At 48.8% G+C, this 18,094-nt stretch overlaps 1 protein-coding gene across 1 annotated transcript in view; it reads right to left on the minus strand.

The window, feature by feature from the left end:
* Window positions 1-1,020: 1,020 nt before the first annotated feature.
* AHSA1 (activator of HSP90 ATPase activity 1) overlaps window positions 1,021-18,094 on the minus strand; it is a 73,113-nt gene continuing 56,039 nt past the window's right edge. Inside the window, exons 6-9 of the mRNA XM_033952371.1 lie at window positions 11,961-12,089; window positions 3,377-3,478; window positions 1,699-1,750; window positions 1,021-1,559 (exon numbers count right to left, since the gene is read on the minus strand). Coding sequence (XP_033808262.1) covers window positions 1,387-1,559; window positions 1,699-1,750; window positions 3,377-3,478; window positions 11,961-12,089 — 456 coding nt within the window. The 3' untranslated portion in view covers window positions 1,021-1,386. The remainder of the gene's footprint in view (window positions 1,560-1,698; window positions 1,751-3,376; window positions 3,479-11,960; window positions 12,090-18,094) is intronic.

Here is an 18,094-nt window from a genome sequence, read left to right on the forward strand (position 1 = left end):
AGCTTCTCTCCTCCCAGCATATACGGTTCCTTCCGATTATTAATCCCCAAATACATTACTCTGCATTTCATTGCATTGAATTTTAGTTGCCAGGCATTAGACCATTCCTCTAACTTTTGCAGATCCTTTTTCATATTTTCCACTCCATCTTCGGTATCTACTTTGTTACAAATTTTGGTATCGTCTGCAAACAGGCACACTTTTCCTTCTAACGCTTCAGCAATGTCACTCAAACATATTGAACAGGATTGGCCCCAGCACCGAACCCTGAGGGACTCCACTACTCACCTTTCCTTCCTCCGAGCGACTTCCATTAACCACCACCCTCTGGTGTCTGGCAGTTGTGGAGTGTGCAGTCATATCCGTCTTGTCAGCCCTAGCTTTGCCTGGTTAGCTATGCAGATCCCGACACTGGATTTTGGCCAGTATTTACTTAACTTATGGGTTAGCAGCTGAGACAGATAATTCAGTGCCTGACACTGCCCCATATCATTATTAAATACAGAGGGTCCAGTTACTGGGGTTCTTGCTTTGAGCTGGCTTAACCAAGACTGACCCTAAAAATAAAGGCACATCAGAGAATGAGGCATAAACTAATGGACAAGCCTTAGTAACAGCATGATATTTTTACAGTACAGACTTCACCATTTACTGTAGATTTTCCTAAGCATTTTGTAATGGAAACTAGAACACACCATGTATAAGACCCAGAAAAGATGAGTTATGACTGACCTGAATCCCAGTTCTGTTCCTGTAGCAGGATGTGGATGACTGCAAAAGCCAATATAAGCTGCAGTATTTTCACAGGTTTGGGTAATAAGGGCTTCATCAACCCTTTGTGGAATAGTGAACAATTTCTAAAGGCTTTAATCTACTGCTCTATAATCTAAACTTCTATTTGTGTGTCGCTCAAGGCAACTGTAAAGAGGGGAGAGGATGGGGAGGGAGCATTTACTTGCTTTTGCCATTGCAAGGCAATATAGGGTTTTTAAGTCACACATAAAGAACAGCACACCAATGCAATGCTTACAAAACACTGTATTTGCAGTTTTGGGTACAGCATATGTCTCAGTCTTTATAAATTAGTTATGTACTTAAAACATTTGATACAGACAACCCCAACATCTTTCAGAAAGAATGCCTTGTAGGTTAACAAGTACTTCTTTAACAGTATGCCAGACTGAACAAACCTGCCTTCAAGTCCCTTGCTGCTGAGCCGGCGGCAGCTAGATCTCCTGGATTTCACGGTGCAGTCCAGTTTCTAGGTCCCACTTCAGCCGAGGAACCCGAATTTAAAATGCATACAACTTAAATAAATTTCAGTCCACACAACAGGAATAGGTTTTGTTTTAAATTGGGAGTAAAAAAAAGTTTGAATGCCAGGCATTAAAATAACCGTGCACCATATCCAAATGTCTGTTTAATGGCATCAAAATAGTATCGTTGCCAGCCTTCCCTGGTTCGCTCTTCCTCTTTGGCAGGGATACTTTTCCCTTCCAGTTTCAGTTCTGTCTCTCCATTCTTGTCAATGAAAGTCAAGCTAATGGTGGCATGGTGCTCTAGAGGCAGAAGGACAGTGTCATTAGCGAGGCATGAAACGTAGCTCAATCTCATCTTAGGAGGCTCATACAAGACAGCGCCATTCTACAATTCAGACAAGCCCTCAAAACCCAGAGACCATATTTTTATACAACTTACCTGAAGGCCAAGATTTAAATCGCCATTTCATAACTATCTGTTTCTCAGGATCCTGAAAGAAAAGAAATCCATCAAATTCTAGACCCTACAGCATTCAAGCTTTTTGTTTCAGAAAAGCAGTGCTTATCGTCCGATACAGACCAGATGGGAATGCAGTTTCCCCCACCTTCCAACACCAAGTACTTGAATCATCATACATGCTTACAGAAGTTAGTAAGACTGATAGAAAGCTACAAGTGGCATGACCACAACACATCCTTCAAGCAAGTACTACATTGGAGACCAGTTTGAAATTTAACCCTTAAGGAGCTATGGCCAAGATTCACTAAAGAGAGCAACTCAATCGCTGTTGGCGGATTTTCAAAATAGCGATTGATTCACTATCAAATTTGCATGCAAATTTCCAGAGGTACAAATCTTTTGCATGCAAACCCACTGACTCAATCGCTCACTAAGCCACCAGAGTCCTTCCATTTGTAACTTCCGGTTTTGTGAAACCAGAAGTTACATCAAAAGCAAGAACTCCAGTCGCAGAGGGAAAGCCTGAACAGGCCTCTGCGTGCAGATCGGCGGCAGCAGTGCTCTCTCCTCCACAGCTGGAAGAATTTCTCTTCCCCAGCCAGGAAAAAGCGGCGGTAGCAAATGCTGCTACTCCTTATGCCTTCTCTCCATTCGGAACAGGAAGTTTTCACTGAGGGTGGGCCGCAGTGGAGAGAAGACGCAAGGAGTGGCGGCAGAAGTAGATTGCTAAATCACTACCGCCACTGGTAACATGTTGTAACATCAAAATAAAGGTAGATGGGGACTTGGGGGGGACGGGACTTGGTGGACTGGAGAAGGACTAACTCCAAAGAACACAGCTTCCCAGCTCTTTGGAAAACTGAGAATTGATGGTATTGCAAGCTCAGATGGGAAGGCACCGGAACACACGTGGCAAGGCCAGTCTCAAGATCTAAAAAAACTCTTTAAAGTGACAGTACATTTTTGTATTATCCATATTGGGCTCTGTGAATGACATTACCTACATGTGAGAATATGCTGCCTCCTTGTCTTAAGATAGTTATTCACATGTAAGTTATTACATCTTCCAATTACAATACAATTACTTCATTAAAATCCAATGATAAATTGCATAGGACTGCATTTTGCCACTTGGTCCATTGACAAGAAATCATATGACTAATTGTACTTCATTAGTAATTTTTCCCTAACATTAGCAAAACTATAATGGTTTATTCAATCATGTACAATTATTTTCACTCCTGTCAGCAATATAGAGGGTTACATCTAGACTCTTATGCTCTCCCCAATCCAGAACCTCCCACCTCCAACTTTTTACTGCACAAAATGAGCTTTTTAATTTGTAAATCACCTAGAACCTATTTAGGCATAGAGCGATCCAAAAACTGAAGATTAGATCTTTAGAAGGCAACAGAAAGTACACCACTTTCCATTAATCCTACTAAATCAATGTAATTAGTTGGGATCGACTACCTTGTAGGAATTAGTGACCCAAACACTAAGGAGAGGGCAAGAGGCATTGTATTGTCATTGTGGTATAAATGAGGGGAGTGGTTAAGGCAGCAGGTACAAGATAAAATTCTAGTCTAACTACCAGTTATATATTTCACCCTTTAACTTGAAAGTATGTTCTGTTCCTGGATAATTCTGAACTCACCAATTCCAAAAATTCTCCACTGACACTTCCATTCAGTAGCTGGAACCTGCCTCCTTTACTTGCATCTATGACTGCAGGAGAATGGGTAAAGGCCTGCACCAGCTGCAAAGAAGTACAAATCTGAGGCATTGAAGATCATAGCATAGAACAAGTTCCCAAAAAGCCAATACACATTTCTCATTCTAAATTGGAAGTGAAGATTGTTGGCCTGTTTGATCTCTAAGCTTTGTTCAGCTTAACACCTCCTACGAGTATATCAGCGCCACAAAAGAGACCAAACAAGGTAATGCACAGAACACAGAGAAAGCATCATTTTAGTACATGATATGAACGCAAATAGTCCAGTTATATGCAATGCACACTATATGAAGTAGATGCCGACACAAGGCGATAGTGTAGAGAATAACACGGTGGCAGTTAGCCGTGGGTAACCTGCTGAAACGGGGGGAGGGGGAGGAGAGTGCTCACTGCGGGCACGGGGTTAAGGGAGGGAAGGCACGTGGTCACCAATCACACGTGATCCCCTCTCTCCGGCCAAATCTATCTCACCATCTCCTGCACCGGCCCAAGAATCTCCCTCCCTCCCCCCTTACCTTTGCGGCGCTTTAGTAAAGAAACTTACTGAAACTGGCGAAGCCTGCCTGCCGTCACGTGTGTGTGGGCGGAAGCTTCTCCTCTGATGCGACTGCAGGCAGGCAGGCTTTTGCCAGCTTCGGTAAGTTTCTTTACTAAAGCGCCACGAAGGTAAGGGGGAGGGAGGGAGATTTTTGGGCCGCTGAAGGGTGGTGAAGGGGATGGGGCAGTGATGGGGACAGATTTTTTTCCCTGTGTCATTCTCTAATATAGTCAATGGAATCCACCACAGGAGACCAGACTCTAGTATTTAGGTGCTAGGGATAGCAAAGTTGCTTACCTGTAACAGATGTTCACCATAGACAGCAGGAGAATGCAGCCACACTTGTTGGTGAAGTCCTCTGAGCCTGTGCATCAGTGCTCTCCCCTATGTGTAGGATGCTCTACACCTGGAGCCCTTACCCCTCGCCCTGTCAGTTTTGTCTTTAGCAATAAAACAAGTCAAGATGGGACGGTGGGCAGGCAAATGTAGCTGCATTCCCCTGCTGTCTACAGAGAACATGTGTCACAGGTAAGCAACTTTGCTTTCTCTGGAGACAAGCACGGGATATTCAGGCACACTTCTTGGCGAGTCCCAAGCTGAAAAAGCAGATAAGTGGTGGATATAAATTACAATGCAAATAAAATTACGCAAGACTGATTGTCCAAAACGAACGTCTTGTGCTAAGCTTTGGTCTAAATAGTGCTTTGTAAACATATGCACTGAAGACCAGGTTGCTGCTCTGGATTTCAAGTTTGCTATTGAAGCAGCTGTAGCTCGTAGTTTATATTCAAACATTTTTATTGATGACAAAGAATCACCACACTTTCAACACCACCAAGTCCACTAACAAGTGTATCTAGTCATCAATCCGTTTTAACATGAATGTTCCACAACTCCCCATAGCCCAGTCCTTGGATATCAGCAGGAGCTAAATAGGCCACTTCATAACTGCAGCAAACAATCCGAGGCCCTGTTTCTTATGGTCCCCGAATTAGCGCTGCTACAAGCTTGTCAGGTTCCATACAACCAAACACCTGCAACTGTTCCTACCAAAAGAATCACATTCCCTTTATAGATGGGCTATTTATTCAATCCCCTAAACAGAATGTACTAAACAAATATTTTCCCTTCTAGTATACAACCCCCACCTTCTTACCAAGCCTCATTACAGCCCCAAACGATAGCCCCCCATTCCCATTCTCAACCCCCCTCCCTAACAATTACATCATAAACTGCACCCAGTAGGTGATAAGATATCCAAATAAGGACCCCACTCTTTCATAAAAGTACATGTTTTACCTTTTCTCTTGGCTTCCCATCCCTCCAATGCCACTCATTAGGTGGCTCCTCTACGACACAATCCCTTCTCCTTAGGCAAAGCTGTAAAAGCTCCAGGTAAGTCTAGCACCATTTGTTCTCGTGTACCCACAAAGGAAACCCCAACCACTAGACGTATAAATCTAATCTCTTTCCAAAAACCCTGAATAGGTGCATACCAACATCCCAGTTTCCCGACCACATGTGGGGTGCCGCAGGGCTCGGTGCTTGGACCCATGCTCTTCAACATCTTTAAACAATCTGGACATAGGTATGACGAGCGAGGTGATTAAATTTGCGGACAATACAAAGTTGTTCAGAGTAGTGAAGACGCAGGGGAATTGCGAAGATCTGCAACGTGACATAATCAGGCTCGAGGAATGGGTATCGACATGGCAGATGAGGTTCAACGTTGATAAGTGTAAAGTAATGCATGTCTGTAACAAAAATCTCATGCAGGAATGCAGGATGTCTAGGGTGGTACTTGGAGACCTCTCAGGAAAGGGACTTGGGAGTTCTAATCAACAAGTCGATGAAGCATTCCATGCAATGTGTGGCGGCAGTGAAAAGGGCGAACAGAGGCGAACAAAATGCTAGGAATGATAAAGAAGGGGATCACTCGGAGAAGGTTATCATGCCGCTGTACCAGGCATGGTGCACCCTCACCTGGAGTACTGCGTTCAGCACTGGTTGCTGTACATGAAGAAAAATACGGTACTACTCAAAAGGGTCCAGAGAAGAGCAACTAAGATGGTTAAGGGGTTGGAGGAGCTGCCGTACAGCAAAAGATTAGAGAAACTGGGCCTCTTCTCCCTCGAACAGAGGAGATTGAGATGGGACATGATCGAAAACATTCAAAGTACTGAAAGGGATAGACTTAGTAGATAAGGACAGGTTGTTCATCCTCTCCAAGGTAGGAAGAACGAGAGGGCACTCTCTAAAGTTGAAAGGGGTTAGATTCCAGTTTCACTAGTAGCCAGATCGGGAGCCCTTTCCAGCAGGGCACCCGACACCATCTTCACTCCTCCCCATTCCAGCAGGGGAGAGAACTACAGGAGGAGCAGCGCTGACGGTGCTCGGCACCAACTGCCAGTTTCACTAGTGGCCAGATCGGGAGCCCGTTCCAGTAGGGCACCCGACATCATCTACACCCCTCCCCCATTCCAGCAGGGGAGAGAACTACAGGAGGAGCAGCGCTGACGGTGCTCGGCACCAACTGCCAGTTTCACTAGTGGCCAGATCGGGAGCCCGTTCCAGCAGGGCACCCGACACCATCTACACCCCTCCCCCATTCCAGCAGGGGAGAGAACTACAGGAGGAGCAGCGCTGACGGTGCTCGGCACCAACTGCCAGTTTCACTAGTGGCCAGATCGGGAGCCCGTTCCAGCAGGGCACCCGACACCATCTTCACTCCTCCCCATTCCAGCAGGGGAGAGAACTACAGGAGGAGCAGCGCTGACGGTGCTCGGCACCAACTGCCAGTTTCACTAGTGGCCAGATCGGGAGCCCGTTCCAGCAGGGCACCCGACACCATCTTCACTCCTCCCCATTCCAGCAGGGGAGAGAACTACAGGAGGAGCAGCGCTGACGGTGCTCGGCACCAACTGCCAGTTTCACTAGTAGCCAGATCGGGAGCCCTTTCCAGCAGGGCACCCGACACCATCTTCACTCCTCCCCATTCCAGCAGGGGAGAGAACTACAGGAGGAGCAGCGCTGACGGTGCTCGGCACCAACTGCCAGTTTCACTAGTGGCCAGATCGGGAGCCCGTTCCAGCAGGGCACCCGACATCATCTACACCCCTCCCCCATTCCAGCAGGGGAGAGAACTACAGGAGGAGCAGCGCTGACGGTGCTCGGCACCAACTGCCAGTTTCACTAGTGGCCAGATCGGGAGCCCGTTCCAGCAGGGCACCCGACACCATCTACACCCCTCCCCCATTCCAGCAGGGGAGAGAACTACAGGAGGAGCAGCGCTGACGGTGCTCGGCACCAACTGCCAGTTTCACTAGTGGCCAGATCGGGAGCCCGTTCCAGCAGGGCACCCGACACCATCTTCACTCCTCCCCATTCCAGCAGGGGAGAGAACTACAGGAGGAGCAGCGCTGACGGTGCTCGGCACCAACTGCCAGTTTCACTAGTGGCCAGATCGGGAGCCCGTTCCAGCAGGGCACCCGACACCATCTTCACTCCTCCCCATTCCAGCAGGGGAGAGAACTACAGGAGGAGCAGCGCTGACGGTGCTCGGCACCAACTGCCAGTTTCACTAGTGGCCAGATCGGGAGCCCGTTCCAGCAGGGCACCCGACACCATCTTCACTCCTCCCCATTCCAGCAGGGGAGAGAACTACAGGAGGAGCAGCGCTGACGGTGCTCGGCACCAACTGCCAGTTTCACTAGTGGCCAGATCGGGAGCCCGTTCCAGCAGGGCACCCGACACCATCTACACCCCTCCCCCATTCCAGCAGGGGAGAGAACTACAGGAGGAGCAGCGCTGACGGTGCTCGGCACCAACTGCCAGTTTCACTAGTGGCCAGATCGGGAGCCCGTTCCAGCAGGGCACCCGACACCATCTTCACTCCTCCCCATTCCAGCAGGGGAGAGAACTACAGGAGGAGCAGCGCTGACGGTGCTCGGCACCAACTGCCAGTTTCACTAGTGGCCAGATCGGGAGCCCGTTCCAGCAGGGCACCCGACACCATCTACACCCCTCCCCCATTCCAGCAGGGGAGAGAACTACAGGAGGAGCAGCGCTGACGGTGCTCGGCACCAACTGCCAGTTTCACTAGTGGCCAGATCGGGAGCCCGTTCCAGCAGGGCACCCGACACCATCTTCACTCCTCCCCATTCCAGCAGGGGAGAGAACTACAGGAGGAGCAGCGCTGACGGTGCTCGGCACCAACTGCCAGTTTCACTAGTGGCCAGATCGGGAGCCCGTTCCAGCAGGGCACCCGACACCATCTTCACTCCTCCCCATTCCAGCAGGGGAGAGAACTACAGGAGGAGCAGCGCTGACGGTGCTCGGCACCAACTGCCAGTTTCACTAGTGGCCAGATCGGGAGCCCGTTCCAGCAGGGCACCCGACACCATCTTCACTCCTCCCCATTCCAGCAGGGGAGAGAACTACAGGAGGAGCAGCGCTGACGGTGCTCGGCACCAACTGCCAGTTTCACTAGTGGCCAGATCGGGAGCCCGTTCCAGCAGGGCACCCGACACCATCTTCACTCCTCCCCATTCCAGCAGGGGAGAGAACTACAGGAGGAGCAGCGCTGACGGTGCTCGGCACCAACTGCCAGTTTCACTAGTGGCCAGATCGGGAGCCCGTTCCAGCAGGGCACCCGACACCATCTTCACTCCTCCCCATTCCAGCAGGGGAGAGAACTACAGGAGGAGCAGCGCTGACGGTGCTCGGCACCAACTGCCAGTTTCACTAGTGGCCAGATCGGGAGCCCGTTCCAGCAGGGCACCCGACACCATCTTCACTCCTCCCCATTCCAGCAGGGGAGAGAACTACAGGAGGAGCAGCGCTGACGGTGCTCGGCACCAACTGCCAGTTTCACTAGTGGCCAGATCGGGAGCCCGTTCCAGCAGGGCACCCGACACCATCTTCACTCCTCCCCATTCCAGCAGGGGAGAGAACTACAGGAGGAGCAGCGCTGACGGTGCTCGGCACCAACTGCCAGTTTCACTAGTGGCCAGATCGGGAGCCCGTTCCAGCAGGGCACCCGACACCATCTTCACTCCTCCCCATTCCAGCAGGGGAGAGAACTACAGGAGGAGCAGCGCTGACGGTGCTCGGCACCAACTGCCAGTTTCACTAGTGGCCAGATCGGGAGCCCGTTCCAGCAGGGCACCCGACACCATCTTCACTCCTCCCCATTCCAGCAGGGGAGAGAACTACAGGAGGAGCAGCGCTGACGGTGCTCGGCACCAACTGCCAGTTTCACTAGTGGCCAGATCGGGAGCCCGTTCCAGCAGGGCACCCGACACCATCTTCACTCCTCCCCATTCCAGCAGGGGAGAGAACTACAGGAGGAGCAGCGCTGACGGTGCTCGGCACCAACTGCCAGTTTCACTAGTGGCCAGATCGGGAGCCCGTTCCAGCAGGGCACCCGACACCATCTTCACTCCTCCCCATTCCAGCAGGGGAGAGAACTACAGGAGGAGCAGCGCTGACGGTGCTCGGCACCAACTGCCAGTTTCACTAGTGGCCAGATCGGGAGCCCGTTCCAGCAGGGCACCCGACACCATCTTCACTCCTCCCCATTCCAGCAGGGGAGAGAACTACAGGAGGAGCAGCGCTGACGGTGCTCGGCACCAACTGCCAGTTTCACTAGTGGCCAGATCGGGAGCCCGTTCCAGCAGGGCACCCGACACCATCTTCACTCCTCCCCATTCCAGCAGGGGAGAGAACTACAGGAGGAGCAGCGCTGACGGTGCTCGGCACCAACTGCCAGTTTCACTAGTGGCCAGATCGGGAGCCCGTTCCAGCAGGGCACCCGACACCATCTTCACTCCTCCCCATTCCAGCAGGGGAGAGAACTACAGGAGGAGCAGCGCTGACGGTGCTCGGCACCAACTGCCAGTTTCACTAGTGGCCAGATCGGGAGCCCGTTCCAGCAGGGCACCCGACACCATCTTCACTCCTCCCCATTCCAGCAGGGGAGAGAACTACATGAGGAGCAGCGCTGACGGTGCTCGGCACCAACTGCCAGTTTCACTAGTGGCCAGATCGGGAGCCCGTTCCAGCAGGGCACCCGACACCATCTTTACTCCTCCCCATTCCAGCAGGGGAGAGAACTACAGGAGGAGCAGCGCTGACGGTCCTCGGCACCAACTGCCAGTTTCACTAGTGGCCAGATCGGGAGCCCGTTCCAGCAGGGCACCCGACACCATCTTCACTCCTCCCCATTCCAGCAGGGGAGAGAACTACAGGAGGAGCAGCGCTGACGGTGCTTGGCACCAACGGCCAGTTTCACTAGTGGCCAGATCGGGAGCCCTTTCCAGCAGGGCACCTAGCATCATCTACACCCCTCCCCCGTTCCAGCAGGGGAGAGCCGACAAAGGAGAGCTGCAGTCCGACGCTCAGACCAACGGTCGGTTCGGGAGCCCGTTCCAGCAGGGTACCTGACACCATCTTCACTCCTCCCCCATTCTAAAGGATCTACCTCTGAGGATCTCGCATCATGTGCAGCAGCGGTGGAGATTACCATGCCAGAGATGTCGCCTGTTCTTGAAGGAAACTCGGGACCCAGATGATAGCCATCGGAACTGGGGTTGACGGCAGTTAAAGAATAGAATGGGAATGGTGGTTGAAGTGAATTGGGGTGGAGATTGAGGTGGGTATGGAGAGGGATAGGGATATGATGTATTCCAGAAAGGCATTTAAGATCTGGTGTTAAATGATCATAATAATTACAAGTCAAAGATCTTGATGCTTTTTTGGAGTGTGTTTCTGTTTCTCACTATGCTTATTTTTATCTCTATTTTGTTTACTTTAATTATTTTAATTCTATCTTTAAATTATTTATTCATTACTTGTTGGAATATTTCATTTCTATCTCTATCTCTGTCTTTATTTCTTCAGGTACTTTAGTTAGATTGTGAGCCTTTGGGACAGTTAGGGAATTTCCAAGTACCTATCTTATTTATTTAGTTTGTATTTATTGTATCTTTAATGCATCATTTTTGTAAACCACTTAGAAACCTCACGGTTATTAGCGGTATATAAGAATTAAATTAAATTCCGTACGAACGTAAGGAAGCTCTTCTTCACCCAGAGAGTGGTAGAAAACTGGAATGCTCTTCCGGAGTCTGTCATAGGGGAAAACACCCTCCAGGGATTTAAGACAAAGTTGGACAAGTTCCTGCTAAATTGGAACGTATGCAGGTGAGGCTTGACTCATTTAGAGCACTGGTCTTTGACCTGGGGGCCGACGCGTGAGCGGACTGCTGGGCATGATGGACCACTGGTATGACCCAGCAGCGGCAATTCTTATGTTCTGTCCATGTCAGTCTTGAAAGAAAAAAGGTGTTTTCTTAGTCTTAAAGCCCGCAGTATTTAAGCGGTTTTTAACACTTTATATTTTGTATGTTAAATTTTATTTCTCGTTGCTTTCACTCTTTTTTTATTAATGAAAAGAATCAATGCCCTAATGGCTAAAGGGTCCTTTGACTTTCTCTTTCTTTCTCCAAGGAGATTGAGGGGAGAGCTGCGACTGTACAGGGGCTGTTGAAGAAAAAACTGAAGGGATGAGGGGAGGGGCTCCAGGTGTAGGGCATCCTGCACATGCTCAGTGAGACACACAGCTCAGAGAACTTCACCAAGTGCTTGCATATCTCCTGCTTGTCTCCGGAGAAACTGTGTACGGTTCCTCACTGTCTCTCTTGTCTCAGTCTTACACCAAGTTTTGGCCTGAAACACTTAAGACACCAGTCTTCTTCTAGCACTTTCACACACAATCCATTATTGATCAAAAACAGGATGAAGCATTGCCAACACAAATTTTTAAGCTACCCAAACTTTTCCAGGAGGGGTGAAGCCTATCCTGCCTCCTGCTGGATGAAGTGACTTGAACATAGCTGCCTAGCCCACCTCCTGTTTTCTAAAGTGATGAGTAATGTATATACCAGAATATTACAAGTTCTCTCTCACCTCTTGAGCAGTAAAGACTCTGTAGAGTTCCTCTGGGGACGTTAAGAACACATCCTTCAAAGTGATCTTGCATGTGTGGATCTTTACTCCTGATGTATGTGGCTGGATTGGGAAATTACTTGTTTGGACCTAAAAAAAAAAAAAAGAGGAAAGGTTACTGCAGCAGTGTTAGACAGTTATCCAAGGTTAAAGCAAGGCAACTTGTGGGAGAGGAAGGGCTTATTGTTTAGAACTGGGCAGATGATATTAGTGAGTGGACTGTACAGGCCCTATGGCTTTCTGATATACTTGACTTAACATAGAAACAGCATAACTGCAGTGTCACACCAGACTTTATACAGTAAGAAAAATAGGCCATTTGCTATCAAGAATTGATCCAAAGTTGAAACCCAGACTAGAGAATGACACGGGGGAAAAAATTCACCATTCCCGCCCCAACCCCGCAAGCTCAGTCCTCGTTCCTGCAAACTGTCAGATCCCAACTACACAAGCCTCAAATAGTTACGATTTTATACTGAACCGATTGTCATTTTATAAACACAAATACAGAGCAAGGTTCGACAAAACCCATCTCCCCTCCCTTTCACAAATATCCCCACCACTATTGTGAAAACTGACCAAATCAAATTACTACAGAATGTTACATAGAAAAATCAATTTAACAGAATACTTCAGTCAAACATGGCAGGAATAGTGTTAGGGGAGTGCAACTGCCCCCTGGTCAGAGAGAGACCTAAGCCAGCTGGAAGCAAAAGAAGCGCAGCCTGGGCTTTGTGGACCCCAGTTATGTCTAATACCAGCTCTAGCAGGATACATATTTCAAATCTGAAATATTCTAATCACAAAATATAAAATTTTTCTCTCTACCTTTTGTCGTCTGGTAATTTTATTATCCCAGGACAAGCAGGCAATCTATTCTCAACATGTGGGTGACATCATCCAAAGAGCACAGATGCAGACAGCTTTGCAAGCAGACTTGCTTGAAGAACTTTAGAAAGTTTGTGACTGCCGCACTGTGCATGAGCGAGTGCCTTCCCGCCTGATGCAGGGCACGCGTCTCCTCAGTTCTTAGTTTTCTGCGGAACTGAGAAGTCCTATTTTGACGCTCTGCGCTAGACTCAGTTCTACTTCGTGCCTTCTCTACCACGGCTCGTGTTTGTTTCACAGGGTTGCTGTGTTTTTGCGCGTTTTCATTAAAAAAAAACAAAAAAACCCACACTTGTCTTTATTTTTCTTTTGTGTCATGGCGGAGCCTGCCTGTGGGCTTCGATCTTGCCGAGGCAATTTTTCTGTTTTATGTCCCGGCCGGCGTAGCCATTGCCAGCGCGCGATCTCCCTCACTGACCTACATAGGTGGTGTGTTCAGTGTTTGGGACCTGACCATCGTCTGGAGTCATTTGCCCGCTGTGAAACATAGAAATAGACGGCAGATAAGGGCCCACGGCCCATCCAGTCTGCCCACCTTAATGTCCCTCCCCTACCTTTGCCCTGTGAATAGATCCCATGTGCCGATCCCATTTGGCCTTAAAATCAGGCACGCTGCTGGCCTCAATCACCTGTAGTGGAAGACTATTCCAGCGATCAACCACTCTTTCAGTGAAAAAGAATTTCCTGGTGTCACCTCGTAGTTTCCCGCCCCTGATTTTCAACGGATGCCCTCTTGTTGTCGTGGGACCCTTGAAAAAGAAGATATCTTCCTCCGCCTCGATGCGGCCCGTAAGATACTTGAACGTCTCGATCATGTCCCCTCTCTCTCTGCGCTCCTCGAGCGAGTATAGCTGTAATTTGTCAAGCCGTTTTTCGTATGGTAGATCCTTGAGTCCCGAGACCATCCGGGTGGCCATTCTTTGCACCGACTCCAGTCTCAGCACATCCTTGCGATAATGCGGCCTCCAGAATTGCACACAGTATTCCAGGTGGGGCCTCACCATGGATCTATACAATGGCATAATGACTTCCGCCTTACGACTGACGAAACCCCTTCGCATGAAGCCCATGATTTGTCTTGCCTTGGACGAAGCCTGCTCCACTTGATTGGCAGACTTCATGTCCTCACTGACGATTACCCCCAAGTCTCGTTCTGCTACCGTTTTTGCTAGGATCTCGCCATTAAGGGTATAAGACTTGCATGGATTCTGGCTGCCCAGGTGCATAACTTTGCATTTTTTGGCATTGAAGTTGAGTTGCCATGTCCTAGACCATCGCTCCAGTAGGAGTAGGTCGTGCATCATGTTGTCGGGCACTGAATCTTCGTCTGTTGTGCATTTGCCCACTACATTACTCAGTTTGGCGTCATCGGCGAATAATGTTATTTTACCTCAAAGCCCTTCTGCCAAGTCTCTTATAAAGATGTTGAATAGGATTGGGCCCAAGACTGAGCCCTGTGGTACTCCACTAATCACCTCCGTCATTTCGGAGGGGGTGCCGTTCACCACCACCCTTTGGAGCCTACCTCCAAGCCAGCTCCCAACCCATTTCGTCAATGTGTTACCTAATCCTATAGAACTCATCTTGCTCAGTAACCTGCGGTGTGGTACACTATCGAATGCTTTGCTACCCTTCAAGCTCGAGCCCTCAAACGTCGAGTTCAGGTGAAGAAACTCTTTGGCAGTATGGATCCACTTTCCCCTGTCTCGACCTCGAATCCAGTCAAGCTTCAGGGGTTCGACTTTCTGCCTCGACCTCATCCTTAATCAAGCCCTTCTGGTTCGGAGGGTCCTCATCCTTGAGCAGATCTGCCAAGTCTTCTGACGAGACGCTTGCCTTGCTGCCTCCCTCAGGTCAGGTACCAGCAGTGGTTATCAAGCTCCCAAGCAGCATGTCTCAGTCAACGAGTCATTCTTCCTCCTCTTCCTCAGACTACAGCAGGGGTGTCCAACCTTTTGGCTTTCCTGGGCCGCATTGGCCAAAAAAAAATGTTTCTGGAGCTTCACAAATGCGCAAATGCTGCAGCAAAACAGAGGAGGGAGCTGGCAAGATGGTAAACACCCAGGGGCAGCAGAGGAAAACACTGCATCGCCCTCGACTGGGGCTGCACAAAATACTTCATTGGGCCGCAGGTTGGACACCCCTGGACTACAGCCACACCAAATGTACCGGATCCTCAAGTCTGTCACATTTGGAAGCTATGATCCAGACCATTTTGGGTCGCCAGTTTGGTAACATGCTTGCCAAACATACTCCTGCCTCGACTGCTTCCTGCAGTCCAGTCTGAGCACTTAGAAGTATCACAAGGAGTCGAGTCCTTGGTAGTGCCTCGAGCTGAATCTACTCACTCTATACAAGGAGTCGAGACTTTGCGAGTGTCTCATCTGGAGCATAAGCACGTTACTCAAGGAGCAGAGTCCTTGTCAGTGCCTCAAGATACCTCAACACAAGGAGTTCAATGCCTTTTGATGTCTCGATCTCCAGTCCTCTTTACTCGCATAAGGCATCGCCCTTTGAGGCATAAAGCATCGCCCTTTCTGAGGCATAGGGCGAAGACTCGATGTTCCTCTCAGCGAGACCTGCCTGGTTCGAGGTACAGTTCTTCACATCAGTCAAGGCATCCATCGAGGCACAGATCCTCTTTTCGAGACAGGCCTCGAGACTGAGGCCTCCAACTCAAGGACACCACCTCCAGAACCTTATGCCTATACTTCTTCACCTGCGAGGGATTCCATCCATTCTCTGAGAGTCATCTATACCTGCATATTCAGACCTCAGGTATCAGTACTCCAGAGAAGCTTCACCTTCGTTCTCTGCTTTGCAAGGTGCCTCGAGATCACCTTCTTTCCCTTGAGGTCAACCTTCCTTGGAGCAGATATCTTTTTCTTCTTTCCTACATCAAATCAGTAAAGACCTCAATATTACTTTGGACTCCGATTCCAAATACTCTATGGACTATTTAGAAGAAATGGGTTATCTCTTGTCCTCCTGCGGAGTCTCTTAAATTGCCCATTAATAGACTTCTTTCTCAAACTTTCAAGCAGAATCTTGAAACACCTTATTCCATTCCTGCTGTACCAGGAAAGCTGGAATCTTGTTACAGGATGGTCCACAGCAAGGGCTTCAAGAAATCTCAGTTATCCCATCAGTCCCTTCTCGTGGAGTCTTCTCTGAAGAGAACCAATCCTGCCAAGGTTTATGCCACTGTCCCTCCTGGAAGAGAGGGCAGGACCATGGACAAGTTTGGTCGATGTTTGTATCAAAATTCTCTTATGGCAACTAGAGTTTTGAATTACAATTTTGGTTTTCATTTATTTCAAGCATTTGGTTGACACACTGCCTGAATATTTCAAATATATTCCTCAACACTATCTTCCAGGGTTTCAGAATGCGATTACCACTCTTGACTCAACTCCGCATGCATCTCCTTCAATCTTCCTATGATGCATTTGAACATTCGAGGGTCAATGCGCCGGCTTGCCTGGCTCCGCACTGTAGACATGGACCCCAAACTTCAAGATCGTCTGGCCAATGATTTGTTTGATGACTCCCATCAAGGCAGCTACTAAACGATTGTCTGAACATGAGAAATCTTTTTGCTTCCATCATTCGTCCTAAGCCTAAACCTTCTACCTCTAAAGGCTTCAGGCCTCTTCCATCTTACCAGAGGTGTTTTCCACAGAGAGCAGCAACTTATACATGAGCGCCTCCTAAGAAACAACCACAACAGCAGCAAAAATCTTAAACTCCTGCTGCACCTAAGGCCTCTCAACCTTTTTGACCATCTAATACAGATGGTAACCTCCATTGTTCTGCCTGTCTTCTCCCCTTCCCATTGGAGGTCGTCTCCGTCATTTTTACCACTATTGGGAGATGATTACATCTGACCTCTGGGTGCTGTCTATCCTCAAGGAAGGATACTCTCGTTTCCTTCAGATCTTCCCCCAAGAGAGTATCCTTCCATTTCATCGCAGACCACCCTTCTTCAGGAAGCTCAAGCTCTACTTTAGTCTCCGTGCCATTGAGGAAGTTCCCTTGGAACAGCAGAGCATGGGGTTTTATTCCCGTTACTTCCTAGTTCCGAAGAAGACGGGTGATCTGCGCCCCATCTTGGATCTCAGACCACTCAAGAAATTTTTAGTCAAAGAAAAATTCTGCATGTTGTCTGGCATCCTTATATCCCCTTCTAGATCAGAACGATTGGTTATGTTCTCTAGATCTCAAAGAGACTTACTCACATTCCCGTTCATCCAGCCTCTTGACAGTTCCTCAGATTTCAGGTGGGAAATTAGCATTTCCAACAGTGCTACCCTTTGGCCTGGCATATTTCCAAGAGTTTTCACCAAGTGCCTAGTTGTAGTAGCAGCAGTTCTGCGGAACCATTGTCTACAGGTGTTCCCATACCTGGATGACTGGATCAAAGATTCAACATCTCAAGGAGTTATTGGAGCGACCCAAAGGACTATTTGGTTCCTTCAAAGTTTGGGGTTCAAAATCAATTTTCCCAAGTCCCAGCTACAGCCCTCTCAAACTCTACAGTTCATTGGAGCTGTCTTGGATACTGTACAACTCAGAGCATTTCTTCCTCTGCAGCGTCAGGATGCTCTCATTCACCTTTGTCACAAAGTGTCATCCCTCACTACACTGTCAGCGAGACACATGATGGTTCTCCTAGGTCACATGGCCTCTACAGTTCACATGACTCCTTTTGCTAGACTTCACCTCATAATCCCTCAGTGTACCCTGGCATCTCAGTGGGCTCAGGCTTTCGACCCACTCTCTCAAAACAGAGCGACTCCTTCGTTGAGTCTCTCCATCTGTGGATGCTCTCTTCCAATCTCTCCAGAGGTTTACCGTTTCAAACACCCCCTCATCAGAAGGTCCTCATGACAGATACCTCAACCTACGTTTGGGGGGCTCATCTCGATAGTCTCTGTACTCAAGGCCAATGGTCCAGCATGGATCGTCAGTGTCGCATCAATCTGTTGGAACTCAGAGCGATCTTCAAAGCTCTCAAAGCTTTTCAGCATCTTCTTCACAACCAGGTAGTCCTCATTCGAACATACAACCAAGTCGCCATGTACTATGTCAACAAGCATGAACAGGATCTTTCCCTCTTTGCCAGGAAGTTCTCAAGGTTTGGAATTGGGCAATTCTTCACAACACCTTCCTGAAAGCTGTCTACATTCAAGGAGAGAAAAACTATC

Source organism: Geotrypetes seraphini, chromosome 7 (genome assembly GCF_902459505.1).
Source record: "Geotrypetes seraphini chromosome 7, aGeoSer1.1, whole genome shotgun sequence".
Lineage (NCBI taxonomy): Eukaryota > Metazoa > Chordata > Amphibia > Gymnophiona > Dermophiidae > Geotrypetes > Geotrypetes seraphini.